This window comes from Primulina eburnea, chromosome 13, assembly GCF_022965805.1.
Source record: "Primulina eburnea isolate SZY01 chromosome 13, ASM2296580v1, whole genome shotgun sequence".
NCBI lineage: Eukaryota > Viridiplantae > Streptophyta > Magnoliopsida > Lamiales > Gesneriaceae > Primulina > Primulina eburnea.
This window is the reverse complement of record NC_133113.1, coordinates 29,952,407-29,968,859: the sequence shown is the minus strand read 5'-3', so window position 1 is coordinate 29,968,859 and position 16,453 is coordinate 29,952,407. Positions and strand designations below refer to the sequence as shown.

General features: G+C 35.5%; 1 protein-coding gene across 1 annotated transcript; it reads left to right on the top strand.

Annotated features, from left to right (window-relative positions):
- Window positions 1–981: 981 nt before the first annotated feature.
- LOC140810953 (anthranilate synthase alpha subunit 2, chloroplastic-like) lies at window positions 982–16,214 on the top strand. The gene is made up of 11 exons (XM_073168883.1): window positions 982–1,231; window positions 1,335–1,519; window positions 2,194–2,383; window positions 2,791–2,942; window positions 3,434–3,549; window positions 3,640–3,886; window positions 3,977–4,033; window positions 7,740–7,892; window positions 14,264–14,344; window positions 14,617–14,703; window positions 15,662–16,214. Exons 1-11 carry the CDS (start codon window positions 1,117–1,119, stop codon window positions 15,983–15,985), a joined length of 1,707 nt encoding a protein of 568 aa, XP_073024984.1. The 5' UTR covers window positions 982–1,116; the 3' UTR covers window positions 15,986–16,214.
- Window positions 16,215–16,453: the final 239 nt, after the last annotated feature.

The window sequence follows — 16,453 nt, the reverse complement described above, 5'->3', positions numbered from 1 at the left end:
TTGGTCCGAATCTAGACGATTGGGTGGTCCAATTGAGATTGACGATCAACAAGTTTCAAAGTGTGGACTTTTTCACTATTTATGATATATTATCCAAAAGACTATGGATATCAGAGATGATATAGACCATAAGATTAAGCAGGTAGATAATATAGAATATGACATCAAAGTTTTATGCGATAGAATGATACATGCAAGATTGAAAGAAAAGTATTATAAAACTATTGTTCGACCATCAATGATTTATGGCTCAGAGTGTACATGACTATATATGCATAAGTCTCTCATGAGGCGATTTCGCATATCTATATTCATTGTATCAGTCCACTAAATCTATATCTTATTATCTTCAATGAAAACAACAATTTTGACATAAAATAATATTTTTTTCACGAGTCGGACCAGATAAAAAATTCATTTTATAAATGAGACAGTGTTATAAAAGTTTTTGTGAATTGATTATAATATTTTTATATTTAATAAAAAAATGTGTAAAAGACACTATATGTTTATATCATTATTTTAAAAAATCATTTGATAAAATATTAGACATTTTAGAGTAAAAAAACGATAAAAAAGTGAGGTGTAAATAACATTATTTTAAATGTTTGTGTTGAAAGTATCATTTCATTTAATTTCAGTAACAATATTACTTTTATATATTTAGTTTTCCACACTCTCTACAAAATTAATAAATTATATATTTTTATGTATGATTATACTTTCAATTTTTTAGTGAATAATGGTATCATAAATTTTTTATATATAAACTGTCCAAACATCAATATTATTATTATTATTATTTAATTATAATTTTAATATAAATATTTTTGAAAATGTTCAAAAAAAATAATTACATTTTTAGTCAAATTTTTATCAAATAAATATTTATTTGATTTACCACTTAATAAATTAACAAAGTGAGTAAATATGATTTACCACTTAATAAATTAACAAAGTAAATATTATTACAACTTATTTTGCTTCATATAATGATATAATAATCTCTAAACAATCTACCCTAACAACGAAACCAATCACTTGCACTCCGGCGGGCGGGCTGGCTGCGCCGCTGCTGAAGGAGTTCTTTCATCAATTAAATTACCGGAATGCGAGATGGATACCTTAAACTTCTCTCTTCGTCCAATCTTCTCTCCTCGTCCTCTCCTTTCCTGCCACACTGTCGGGACTCTTCCCGCACTCAAATGTTCCATCTCGCCGCCATCATTATGTGAGGCTTCCTATCTTCTCGAATTCAATTCGTTGTTATCCGTATTGGTTCAATTTGTAATTCATTGTTAGTTTCACGACAATGGTGATTTTCATGGTTGCAGCGGACCACTCGTCCAAGTTCAAGGAATCTGCAAAACAAGGGAATTTGATCCCCTTGTACAGATCCATATTTTCTGATCACTTGACTCCCGTGCTTGCGTATCGGTGCTTGGTTAAGGAAGATGAAAGGGATGCTCCCAGCTTTCTTTTCGAGTCTGTTGAGCCTGGTCTCAAAGTTTCCAGTGTTGTAAGTTGTGTGCTATTTTTAATTTTCGTTGGTTTCATCTTATGTTTCGTATTAAAGTTGCATGTATATAGTTGATTTAAACGTCTGGGCGGAGCTACTACTTGGGTTTTGGTGACCTAAATTTGGTAGAAATACTGTAGATAGAGTACTGTTCATCCACTCTCTCGAGGCATTTGCATTCGAGCGACCAAGTTTCCATAGCTTCCCACTAACTTGAGACTAATTATCTAATTTTATTGACAAATACGAACTCTATGTCCCAAATAAGAGAGGCCTGGTGATAAGTGAATAATTGACCACAAGATTTGTTCAGTGTGGAATGTCGGTGGTAAACCACTCCGTTCGCCGAAGATAATAGTCCAGATAGTTGAAATGAAGTGAATATGCACTATTCTCATTTTATCTGGAGTGTATTAAAGTTAGCGCATCATCCATTACGTAACCACGATTTATGTATAACACGCAAACATATAGTTACATACCCTTTTGTTGATATAGCTAATTAATCTGTATGTTTCCTTTGTATTGTCTGTTTTGTTTGTTATGTTTGTCATTTGTTGTTATTGCTTAGCAAACATCATTCCAGTAGCATCGCATGGTTATGTCAAAACTCTAAATCCATTCCTTATGCTGTCAGGTTTGTTGCTTTAACTATTGTTGATTCAATATCCCAGGGACGATACAGTGTTATTGGATCTCAGCCCAGCATGGAAATTGTGGCAAAAGAGAACATGGTAACCATAGTTGACCACCATGCTGGACAAAGGACAGAAGAGTTTGCCGAGGATCCCATGATTGTTCCTCGTAGGATTATGGAGAAGTGGAAACCACAAGGCATTGATGAGCTCCCTGAAGCATTCTGTGGTAATACACACTGCAATTTTACGATGGTAGATAGAAAGATTCCTCTTACTGTCAGAATTCAAGTATAATGTCTAGATTTCAAATTACTTTTGCCTTTAAAACTACTGTTGTGAGTTAGTAAGGTCACATTGTTACTTGAATCCAGAAGCCTCTTTATGGAATGGACATGGGTGATGGGACTGATGGAGGCATGGAGCATTTTTCAATTGTTTAGTAGCTCATGTGATTCCACGAAGTAGTTGTACTTAGTTGTTTCTTTTTTCACTCACCATCAGTGAATGCTCTTTCTAGGATCTTGAATAAGAAGGGTTTGCATTCTTTGGAGATGGTTGTGCCCCTTCCACTTTCATTTTTTTTGGTTTAACAAGTCATAAAAATTCATGAACTGTATATCTTATCTCAAGCAGGTGGTTGGGTTGGTTACTTTTCGTATGATACAATGCGGTACGTGGAAAAGAAAAAGCTTCCATTTTCAAAAGCTCCTGAGGATGACAGAAACCTTCCTGACATTCATCTCGGCCTTTATGACAATGTTATTGTGTTTGATCATGTGGAGAAGGTCTTGGAAATTTTCTTTTGTTTTTAGTTTAGAATTTGCACAATCATAAATTGTTTAGTAGTTAGATACGCATCTCTGGTTAGCTAGTTGCAACAACCACATAAACATAAGCTGCATCAAGTACAACTATTCTGTTGCATCATGCTATACTATTCTGTTAGCTCATTTTGTTGCTAGCATTTGTTAGATTTTTTTTGTCAACAACTAGACATGGTCAATTGGATAGTATGCTCAGCAAGAAGAGAAACTTGAATTTTCAATAACCTTCTCTTAATTAATTTTACCATGCTATTTGCTTGCTGTAGTTTCTTGTTTTGAATTGGCTTCACACAGTTTTTTTTACAAGTGATTAATGCAAAAACTGCTCCATTTTGACTTTGAACCAAATTTTATTTTCACAATGCTTTATTTACAGAAGCCATTTCGAGTGCTTTATGTTTGAACTTCCTGTTCTTTTTGAATATTTCGTCCTTGTACTTTTTTACTCTCAGAAAGCATATATAATACATTGGGTCAGGTTGGATCAGTATTCTTCTGTTGAGGAGGCCTATGATGATGGAATGAATAGATTAGAAGCTTTGGCCTCGCAAGTGCACGATATAATTCCGTATGTGATTTAGTTTGGTTTTGAAAACATTCTCGTTCTTTTTTTGGCAGTTTCTTGTTATTGATTTTATGATTTTGATTTTAATTGCAGTCCTAGGCTTCCCGCTGGTTCAATTAAATTACATACTAGCCTTTTTGGTCCATCATTAACTAGGTCCAACATGACAAGTGAAGATTACCAGAATGCTGTTATACGAGCTAAGGACCACATCCTTGCCGGGGATATTTTCCAGATTGTGCTCAGCCAGCGATTTGAACGTCGAACATTTGCTGATCCTTTTGAAGTTTACAGAGCACTAAGAATTGTCAATCCAAGTCCATATATGGGTTATCTACAAGTTCGTTTAAGCATTCATGAAGTTTGTTCAATCATGGCACTCATTTTTTGCTTAATTTCTTACCATCTTCAAATGGGTATTGGTTTTTAGGCTAGAGGCTGTATCCTGGTTGCTTCGAGTCCTGAAATTCTAACTCGAGTTAAAAAGGCAAGTAAATACTTTCTGCACAGTAAATTCTACACTTTTTTATCATGATTAAGCTGCAAGATCTTGTCTATCACGCCTATCCTGCTCTTGTTGTATTTCTTTTTTTATCTGTTGTAACATGTGTATTAAAGAAAAATATTAAGAAGCCTCTTATTTTCTAAATTTATCCCAAAAAATTTGTTATGAAATTTGGAAATTGAAGAAAGGATTAAATTAGGAAGTCTCATATTTAATTTATTAGAAATAGAATTAGAATTAGAAATTACAAAATTGAAATTATGAACAACAACTACTTACAGGTGTTTGTATATGTGTTTATATGAGTATTGCAAGCTTCAGTAATATGGAAGCCCCCCAAGTTGCTCAAATTTTTATTTTTTATTTTTTGCTTTAGTTTACCTTAGCAAGTATTGTTATCTTTATTTTGTATCGATTGCAATCTTACACCTGATTAGGGAGTTCATTTGACCCAATCAATGACACCCAATCATAGATTTGGCTACTTCAATTGTTGACTAGAGATCCTCATCAGGATTCTGTATTTATACATGAGAAACATGTTACTTTGTGAAGAAAGAAACATGCGTGGAATTTAGAGTAGATTAGGTTAGATTTTTGTTTCCCAATTTCTTTCTTTAATGTGCTGGTTGAGGGAATTTCTGTTTTGGTGGAATTCCTAATTTGGGTTGTATGATCGAACTATTGCCACTTCAATAAAAGCTACGGTTGCCGGTAATAGAGCAACTCAAATATGTTTGACTATACAGCAGTCCAAATACCACCTTTGATCTCCTAACATGTGCAATAATTGTTTTTCTTCAATCATCTTATGACTCTGATTCCAATTGTAAACAATTGTAGGATTAAATACTTGTCGGTTACCAAAAACTATATATCGTGGTAACAGTGCAATTCAATATTTAAAACATACAACAACTCAATTGTGCTGTTTTGATCGCTCTCATTGGTGGAGCAATAATTGATTTTCGCTGCTATATATTTTGTATTTGTTTCTTATGAAAAATGAGAATATCAATATGTTTTTCCCTTGATAAAACTTTATATTATTGTTTGAACCGAAATGTTTATAATAAATCATGGTACAACTCATAAGGTAATAAAACTAATTAAATTTAATTATTTAATTGTTATCTTACAAATATTATGTTTTTATTATTTTTTAAAATAAAAATCAAATAGTTTAAATTATGTAAATTAAGTTGATCTTTATTCGGGGACTTTAAGACTTAAGATTGATTTACAATTTTGGTTTTGGATTTGGTTCCTTATTTAATAAACCAAAACCTAACTGAAAAGTCTTCGCTTCCGGTTTTTATTTTTGAATTGAAACAGATTTAAAGGACATTATACAGTTCCATTTCACAGTTGTAAGGAACCGTGTTTGAGTCTAATCATGTTCATTCGTGGATTAATAGTTCCTTTAAAGCATCTAAGAAGTAAGAATTGCCAAATCTGAACATATATGAGCAAATGAGAGAGTATGTGTGGGGACCCGGACGCTAATCATCATCTTAATCATCTTTGGGATTTAATTATCAATTAAGATAAACAGGGTCTAAAAAAATTTTCTTTTTAAAATGTAAGTGCGGAACGTAATGAAATGTAACTAATATACATCTCTGTATAAAAGTTCAATAATGTACAATAATTATTTAAACTAGTCTAAGGTTCAACTACTAAAGTTCAAGTATTAAACCAAGTCTACAATAAGTCCGGACTCACTACTCTAAACTCGTCTTCTCTCATCATCTTCTTGACCCCGATCTTGTCCCACCTGTTGTCATGTACACATACAAAACAAGACAACGGCCGGATACTCCGGTGAGAATAAATCCCAGTATAAATAATGTATACATGCAGTTAACTGAATTAACATATAAGCATGAATTCTATCTTATCACATGTAGCATAATCAAACAACATGTATCAATACCAGTATCTAAATAAAACATGAATCGTAATCTACGAAACATAAATTAATACGGATCTGTAAATCTATTCTAGTCTCAATATCTAAGACTCGACTTATCTCTCATTCTAATCTAGGGATCCCGATCACTTTGGTATGCTGTATCGAATGTCTACAATAGACGTCGATCTACGTCTAAGCTCATCGATACACCGTAAGTCTAGAGTCTTCGCGGTTCTGACAAAGACTCGGCGGTTCTGCCCTAGCTAGGCTGATCTGTCTTAGACTCAAACTCTTGATCTGCTATAATTTAATAAGCTAAACATATCAATCTGATAATTTGCAAATATGAATGCAATAAAATAAAGTATGTGATTTAGGGAAACTCAAGTCAAACCTAACTCGAGTTGTGAAATCCCGAATCAACATTTATTTATATCTTTGTCTTCCCGGTCTGACGAAGACGACGTTTTGTATTCTGATCTGTCCATACCCAGTCTGGCAATGACAATCGTATAATTACAATATCAGTATATAACTCAATTCAAAACCTGTTCTGATCAATACTCAAATCGGTATGTAATCTGATCCATATCTGAACAAGGTACAATCTAATTCATATCAATGATATCACGATACAATCGAAATCATTACTGAATCTGATCAATCTAAATCAACTGATGTTTCGACGGCATAACAATACAATCTGACTAACCTCGTCAATCTGAACATCACAGATATAATACCAGAATTCATAATCAGTATCAGTACAATTCATAATCTCAATATCGGTACACTTAAAATCAGTAGTAACGCACTCTGATATCAAATCTCAATTAATTCAACTCTGAAAATCATAACAATTGTATAAACAGTCTATTCTTTAATCTGACTTCAATTATACAATACCTACTGTAGCAGAAACATCATATCTGATTCATATTCAATTCTGACAATATCATAAATTCAAATCATGTCTAAACGTAACAAAACTTACGTCCAGTTGTAGCCTGCGTCGATAGGGACACAGTACCGAAGACGGATTCAAAATCAGACGGACGGATTTCACGTAACATTCAATTTCTCCCCCGAAAGAACATTGAGCTTTCTTCCCTCAATTCTTTACCTTAATTCTGAAGAAAGAATCGGTTGTATACATATATATATATATATACATCTCGTGCATGCAAGGCAAGTGGCGCACTTATTCACATAACACGTCTCGCGCATATGCGCGACATCACTCGCGCATATGCGCGAGACCTACGGGTCTCGGCAAGGACCATTCTAACAACTCGCGCATATGCGCGCTTCATCTCGCACATATACGCCAAAGTTTCTGGACGGGTCGCGCATATGCGCGCCTTATCTCGCGCATGTGCGCTGATGCTTCTGTAATTTTCGACCTGTCGCGCATGGTTCTGTCCTCCTCGCGCATGTGCGCCCATACATGTCGCGCATGTGCGCGGGGACTTCTTTTTGATTTTCTTTCGTCTTTCCCAGTCCGAACCGTTCTGTCTATAATCATATCCATTATCACCAATAGATTATAATAATCATCGCCAATTTATTTCGGATTAACAGGATAAATTTCTCGGGCCTTACAGTATGGGTAAAATGCATGGTATCTGTGGGTATTATTTTGTGATCTCACAAAATGCTATGATTTTTTTTTTCAATTAAAGAAATTGTAAAGGTACCTTGAGTATTCTTTCGTTTTACTTTTAGTAGTTCTGACAGTATTTCTCTATGTGTTGCTCTTTTCTTCTATAGCAGGGGAAGATCACTAACCGACCTCTTGCTGGAACTGTTCGTAGAGGCAAGACTCCCAAGGAAGACTACATGTTGGAAAATCAGCTGTTGCATGATGAGAAACAATGTGCTGAACACATTATGCTTGTTGACTTGGGAAGAAATGATGTTGGAAAGGTCGCATTTCTTCATTTCATTCTACTGTTTGGGCTGTATTTATGTGATTGATTACCATCATCATCATCATCGTTGGCTTTGCCGTCAGGCAACCATTGATCCCAAACTATTTGGGTTTTATGCATCTATACTCCACTGAGCTTTTCTTGAATATCACTGATCTCCAAGTCAGTTGATTTGTGTTCATTTACTTTCCATCATGTGAAATTTCTCTTCCTTCTCCTCTCTCTTATAGTTGTCTATGTTATGCTCCCAATCCCTCATTCGAGCTGTCAATCTAGCCTAATCTCTAAAACAATCGTTTCTTATTAAATCCACCAATTTAAACAACTTTTCCTCTTTAACATTTGTATTTTGGCGACACCCATTATGTTTTTTCTTACAAAACATGCATTTGGTAGCATGAAAGAAAATTTTTCAGGCAGTAGTTAAAATAGACCATGTCTTGGGTGACAATTTCCTTCATGATATCACAAGGTATAATCATCAATGCAAAATTGCATGGCTAATGTCTCTATGTTATAGATCGAATTTATTGGACCAAAATAAAATCGGAGGGAAAATAGAATATAAGAGGAGAGAGTTGTTTTGAATTAGGCATTACTTTGTTGAGTGGTTTACTAGCTTAGGCTAGGGAAGATTATAGTTCTGTAATGTCTCAAATTCAACGATTGTCCCCACTGTATCAATACAGATCTTTCCAATGTGTTTATGTCCTTGCTCAAACGCTTTGAAAAACTTTCCAAGGGTCACCCATTCCATAATTTCCCCAATTTAAGCACACTCACCTTTGAAGTTTTTAAATTACGAGCTCCCGAAAAAGAATAGAAGATGCACTTTGTTGATATGAGTAATACCTATCAAATATTTTATGTCTGTCATTATGATGTGGGATCGGTTCTTTCATGCTTCACGTCGCCCAATCATTGGTGGGTTTCCATCTTTTAGGTATCGTATTAACCACATATATTATGAATCATGTACCGCCCTATGAATTTCTGCTCCAGTATCACAGTTTCTCTTGTACAGTGTTTATCTTTGGGGTTCATTTCAGTATAATTTCATATTTTATTCCTCTTGTTCATCTTTTGCTGTTATATATAAACTGTGGTTGCAACAATTGGTTTGACCTGCCGGAACTTTGAGTCGGGAAGAAAAGAGCAACCACACAATATGAGTTGAGTGTGAATAGATGATGCTACCGATCTCACATATGAAGCTGGAAGAACGCCTTACAACAACTTTGAACGCTCTGTTTCAGCCTCTCTCATCCTCGAATGAACTGCTGCATCTTCTCGATCGAATCGAGCAACTTCTATCAAGAGTGAAGCAATCACCAGACAAACCTGTGCTAACTGCTCTTTTATGGCTAATGGATGCATTGATAGCAGAAAACTTCTTGAAACATTCTGATGATGATGTGAGAGCAGGAGTAACTTCTGGCATCAGCGAGATCATAAGAATTACTCCACCAGATGCTCCTTATGATGACGAGACAATGAAGGAGGTTTTTCATTTAATAGTATCGAATTTGAGGATTTGTCCAACACTGCTAGCAGATCTCATCATAATATCTATTCTCAAAACCATGGCAAAGGTCAGGTACTTTGTAATCATGTTAGATTTTAAAATGGATCAGAAAATTATTGAGATGTTCCAGCACTTCCTTAGAGCTATAAGGGTTCATCAGAAATCATCTTTGAGTCTATGGAGGCAGCGAGATGAGTCTTGTTTTTGAAGAAAGCGATGATATAAATCCAGCTTTACTCACTCTCATTACGGCTGCTGTGAAAAGAGACAACGAAGAAGCTTTGCCAAATGAAAATATTGGCTGAGAGTGTTATTCAGAATTGTAGGGAGAAGCTTAGATCATATTTAACCAAAGTATTAGAAAATTCAGATGAGGAAGAAGTTACTAAGGGATCCGCGTTGTCTTCATATTTTATTGACGATCGGACACAAGTTGGACGAATGAAAGAACCAGAGTATGAGGAATGGGGCGCAATGGGATGCGTATCTAGGATTGATCTATATACCCAACAATCAGCGCCATGGAGCTAATCGGACGGTACAATGGACGAAACATGGTGAAACTATATGAGGTTTGTGCTTCATTATTATGGCGAGGGTGGAGAACCGAAGGTGTGTGTGCTGACTGGTTTTTTATTCTGTTGGAGCAGTTGAATTGGGCTGGGCAATATGCCAAGAACGACGTTGTTGCTTCCTGTGACCTGGTGTTACATATTTTAGGCTATGGGGCTTGGGGTTTTGGTATGTCAGGAGTGGGCTAGGGTTGTACAAGGGAATTTGGGCTATGTCATTGATTGGGCCCAAACAGATTATATAGACCAACCAAATCAGTGTGCCACTTTGCGCCAAAACCCAAAAATCGGGCAGACGTCGGGGTGATTGTATCAGTCAGCGAAGGGTGGCCGGTGGATGGCCGATGGGTGACTACGGTTGGCGCGGTATGACGGGTTTCAAAGCCTTAAAATCAGCCGTAACTACAGCAATGAGAAAAAGGGATGAATGAAAAGCAGATTGTACATTTAAATCCCTAAAGCTACTGCTGAATGTAGCACAAGAAGGTCATCGCAGATATGGAGGGCATTAACTAGTACCAGGCTCTCTCCGAGGCGCTGCTGGGGTAGTCCTTGAATTTGCTGTTTTTATTACAGGTAAGCCTATGTTTAAAGCATAGTTGTTAAAGGCGCAAAGTGGTCTCGGACCAAAACCTTCGACGCCCCATGATGGATTTACAGGTTGTACTTTTCCCGTTAGTCCATAAGGATCGAACACCCTACCTCATACGGCTCATTAAGTCTTTTGGTGTCCCATTACCATATCTAACGGATGAGATTTCGCATCAATTTATCCCATTTTGGGGGTTAACCAAGAGGTTCATTACATGAATTTGAAACGATTCTATTTGAGGCGCAAGTCGAAAGACGAGTCTCGCCTTATCGAAGTAAGGCTTACTATTAATTTTTAAAATAATATATTTATTTATTAGTATTTTATTACAAAACAATATTATTGAAATAATTAAGTAAACAAAAATATATTATATGACAAAATATATTTAATTATTTATCTTCTACTACTATTATCTTTCATTACTGGCAGACTTTTGCATTACTTTTATTTTTTTTATTAGATCTAGATTATTGATATTTTATTTTTAGTATGTTGTGTAGCTAAGAAATCTACTATTGCTGACACATTTTTTTCTTTACTTTTAATATCCTTCTTACCATAGTAAGTGTATGTGTTTCTCTGCTAATTTGTCCAGTCAATTATTCTAGCCTAGTTTATAACTCTATCTATATATGTAATTTTCGAATATTTTTGATGAAATAAAGAATCAATTAATTTTTTTAAAGAAAATTAAACATAAAAGTGCGCCTAAATGGACTTCAAAGCTTGGGCTCGCCATATACCCATGTGCAGCGGGATCACCTGGTGATGCTTCTCACCTTAAGGGCGCCTAAGTGGGCTTCAAGGCCTGGGCTCGCCTTAGTAAACATCTGTACCCAGGCACAGAGGGATTGCCTGGTGATGGGCGACAGACACTCGCCTTTAACAACTAAAGTTTAAAGTGTCTTTTTTTTTGTGGGTTGTGATAGCTGGGGAGAGGCCTGGTTATTTATTTGATGATGCTGTGATCTGGCATAATTGGGGAAAATTCAGTGGTCGGGGCTACATATTAAGTAATGGAAATTGTTGGTTACATTATTGAGGGTTTAAATATGATAAGAAGGATTATGCTAGGTAATAGTGTTAATGGAGGGGGGAGTATCCTTGGAAATCAAAATTTTCTTGCTTACTGACGAGGCCAAGGTTAAGTGGAGGAAAAAGGCTGTTCAAACAAAAGCGGGAAGAGCCTGTGGTGAAAGCAGGGAGAGAAGTCACCAATTATAAAGATTCTTTCACTATCATCATAATTGGTGGCATAATTGATGCAAAAAAGAAATGAGAGAGAGGGAGAGAAATCTACAATTCTATCGAGGACGTATTTGAAGAAGTGGGAGCATGGTGTTCGCAGATCATGGTGGAAGGCAGCACATTTCTTTGCAAAGTTTTTATATTCTATGGCCACAAAATTCTTAAGATATTCTTTCTAGCCAGAAGTTTTTTTGACAAGCCATGCATTGAAGTTGAAGATCAAGTTGACAACTAGAGATTCTCAAAGTGGAGATCAACTTTCAACTCTTAGCCTTGACGACAAGGCTTGAGGATGGCAATAACCCGGCCCCGCAATAAACCCACCCCAGAGGGGCGGGTTTAAGACCGTCTAAACGGGTCCCAAACAGGTTTGGAGCAGCCGGACCTGCCCTGGACGTGACCCGTACATATATATATATATATAATAAATATATATTATTATTATTAACATAATTATAAATATTTTAATCATAATTTTATTATAATATTTTAAGATTGAAATAATATATTTAATATGAAAACATATAATTGCACATTTTTTATTAATTATTAATTGAATAAGAATTGATCATTATTTTTTAACTGAATCGAAATTTATAGATTTTAACTTGGCATAATATTTTTTGTTACTGAATATTATTAATATAAATTTTGAAAATAGTTTTAATGATTAATTAATATTTAAACCTTTTTATTTTGTATTTGAAAAAAATATATAAAATAATAAATTTGGCGGGTCCATGGGTCCAAACCGGATTTGGCCCACTGGGTTCACGGGTGGGGAGGGGCGGGGCGGGTATCGGGTTTGGCCAAACCGACCTCGTTGCCACTCCGAACAAGGCTAATCTTAAAGAGGGTGGTAATGTTACAGAGTACAGACTGAATTGTATTGGGCCAAAGTCATAGTCTATTTATGAAAGAAAATTCCAGACATGATAACCTGGGGAAGGGAAAATAGAATATAAGAAAGCGTTGTTTTGAATTAAGCACTCAATATTTATTTGTTGAGTGGTATACTAGCTTAGGCTAGAAAGATGCGAGTTCCTCTTGTACAACGTTTATCTCCTGGTTCATTTGAGTATAATTTCATATCATATTCCTATTGTTCATCTTTTGTTATTATATATAAATTGTGGTCGCAACACTCACCCAATAAAGTTGCTGAAAAAAATATGTGAATTTTTAAGTCAAATATAGCTATCGTTAGATGTCCTACATCAACTGGATTAAGTTCTTGGGAGTTGTATATATGAACTTAAACAATCCCTCTTTGAGCTAGCTTTTGGTGTAATGTTAGACTCGAATCTAATCTTAATATGGTATTAGAGCTCAGAACCATTGATATGTGTTGGACTGTTTTATAGACCATCCGATAACGTCTTTAAATTTCATGCTTCAGTTGTTTAATCCTGGGCGTGAGAGAGTGTGTTAGATGTCCCATATCGATTGGATTAAGTTTTTTAGAGTTATATATATGAACTTAGACTATCTTTCCCCTTGAGCTAGCTTTTGGGGTGGAGTTAAACCAAATTGTAATCTTAACGGATATTTGGTAACATGTATGAAACTTGACATCTCTTTGCATTTAAAATCAAAAGCTTGTTCATTTGATCTTTTACTCATTTCCTATTTCACATAAACGTGGAGAGACTTGGATGAGGGTGAATGGTCGCAGGTTTTGCATTTCAGATACATAGAATCACAAAAACGAAAATAGTAAAGATCGCAGCAGATTCTAGCTATACTAATTATCGTTCTTTCGTTTCTTACTTGATATGGTTCTGATCTCAAGTCAAACTCTTATTATTTCACTCACCATGGTGTACGATCACAAGTCAAACTCTTATTATTTCACTCACCATGGTTTACGATCACACAAATGTGCATGATATTTAGGTTAAAATTTTGGTTTTAAAGGTGTCATGGATAGCAATTAAAATGCAATTGGTGTTCAAGAATTGCTTTGTTTTCTTTATCATATCTATATTTATGCCTGTCTCCAAGTTTGTTTTATGGTAGTGGCAAGGCTGTCAGAACATTTACCCCATTTTAGGTTTAAGGGGCTGGTTTTTGTTTTCCAGTGGAGTTTTGTACTTGTCTAAGCTTATTTTCTAGGTAATTTGAGATGAATTGCGTAATGAATTTTTTATTAAGGTGGTAGAGAGTTCAAGGTAAATTTAGGGTGATTCTAGAAAGAGAATGAAGTGATCTAAGCTTGGTGAAGCAATGTCAACTGGTTCATAATTTATCAAATGCTTCTGTTCCATCTTTCAAGAATTAATTAATCATATAAAAAAATGTTGACTTTCTTTTCAAAAGTATCCTAAAAAAAGACCTAACTCAACTGTACTTTCAATTAAGGGCGATGGAGTATATTTCATTGCTTGTCAATTGTCATGACTCTCTGACTAGTTTTGCATGTGCAGGTGTCAAAATCTGGTTCTGTGAAGGTCGAGAAACTCATGAACATCGAACGTTATTCTCATGTTATGCACATCAGCTCGACTGTATGTATTTTTTGCTGGAGATTGCCATTATAATTCAGTATTTTATCATTTTATGGAAAAAAACAAGCATCCTGAGCATGTTTGGTTTGTGTAGAAGAGGAAAAGAAAGATTTGTTTCAAGTAAAATGGTGATGCCCTTGTTTGTTTGTATCAGGAAGGCTTAAGCTGATTATTGCTTCGTCCTCTCACTTTTCATCAAGATTTAGTTATTATGTATTCCTGTTTATTTTAAACATGCTCTTGTTCGATTTTGGTTGAAATTGATTTTGCAGGTCACTGGTGAGTTATCTCATGGTCTGACCAGCTGGGATGCTTTGCGTGCAGCATTACCTGTCGGTACAGTCAGTGGAGCCCCAAAGGTTTTTCAACTAACTTTTTTCTTGAAGTTCAGTGATTCACTTTTTCACGTTCTCCTTTTCTGTTTCTGTACTTGTAGCTTTGATCTTCCGAGTTAAATCTCAAATTTGTAATTTCCTGTCATGTTGATAGAGCAGACAGTTAACTTTGATAATCTATAAAAGCCACCTATTCTGAATTCTCAATCCCATCTATTCTGATTTATTTATCGATTCTAAGAAACAAAAAATTCACAGTGAGATCAAAATGTGTTAAGATTGCTAAATAATTGATGCATCAAAAAGCTTTAAGGGATCAACCTTTTGCTACATCGAATGGGTTTTGGCCCTTGTTGCACATCTGCTTTTTCACTCTTGCTTCATTTGCTCAGTTGCCTAAATTTCTCGTACGTTCTGTGATGTTTTGATCATGGTTTTCTATAGTTGGAATGACCTTTCTTTCCTTTTTATAATGTTTTTCTGGTGTGATGCTAATACTTGAATTATTGGTAGTGAGAATCTTATGCACAACCTGGCTCACATTACACCCCGTGGACTTCCCCTTTTGTCTAAACCGGGACATTACCATTATAAGGAATCTCACTCCTCATCTTAGACGATTCTATTCAGTCTCCAAACATCTTCTCATGCTGCCTACCATAGATTTGTTGCAATCAGCTATAGAAATCAAGAATTTCCACTTTGATTCCAGAATCCCTCAGAGTTTGATCTGAAATATTCTTTGATCACATGATTGGATTTGTTTGATCAAATGTGATTGGTAACTTGAGATTTGAGGTACTCACGTGGCCGCATCCTGCAGAGTCCTTTATTTGGAGGTGGGTCTGGTGCCCACATTCTATCTAGATGATGCAGGTTTTGGTCCAATTTAGGAGAAGTATATGTGTGATCGATATGTATATTGTGAAAGATGCAAGCGTTTTGTCCAGATAAGTGCCCTTATACTTGTTTTAAATTGCAGGTAAAAGCCATGGAATTGATCGATCAACTTGAAGTTACAAGACGTGGACCATATAGTGGTGGATTTGGTGGCATTTCATTTACTGGAGATATGGATATCGCCTTATCTCTGAGAACTATGGTATTCCCAACCAACATCCGACATGACACAATGTACTCGTACAAGGATGCTACACACCGAAGAGATTGGGTCGCCCATCTCCAAGCCGGGGCTGGTATAGTTGCTGACAGTGACCCCTATGACGAGCACAGAGAGTGCCACAACAAAGCTGCAGCTCTTGCTCGTGCTATTGATCTAGCGGAGTCTTCATTCATTGAAAAGTGATATGGAATAACCTGATCCGGCCTGAATAGTTTATTTTTTCTTTTCTTTTTAAAATTATACAGCTCCTGAGCTCAATATTCCATTATCGATTTTAGTAACTTCTTGAGCCCGAAATAGTTTATTGTATCATCTTTTTTACTACAAGAAAAAGACCTTTCAGTGCTTTTTAAAAATCTTTATTGGGTGTGTATTGACTATTGAATGATTATGGAGAGAACATTAGATTATATATCCCTTTTTTTTCCCCAAAAAATAAATATTTCTAAGGTGCAAGTGCGAAAACAACAAAAGGAAGGTTGGATGAAACTCTCTTTTGCGTTGGGACACGCAAAATTTGGATAAGGTGTTCCGAACGTAAAACTTTTATATATATCACGTCATATTTTTTGTATTTTGAATTATGTTAAAAAAAGCAAAATTAAAAAAAAAAATTACATCATCATAGTTTTCAAAGTCTCTCCGTGAGAT

Excerpts from the sequence above, each read along its gene's own strand:
- LOC140810953 (XM_073168883.1), top strand. The coding sequence starts at position 1,117 with ATGGATACCTTAAACTTCTCTCTTCGTCCAATCTTCTCTCCTCGTCCT. Across the intron at positions 1,232-1,334 it reads CATCTCGCCGCCATCATTAT|CGGACCACTCGTCCAAGTTC; the intron begins GTGAGGCTTCCT and ends TCATGGTTGCAG. Across the intron at positions 2,943-3,433 it reads TGTTTGATCATGTGGAGAAG|AAAGCATATATAATACATTG; the intron begins GTCTTGGAAATT and ends TTTTACTCTCAG.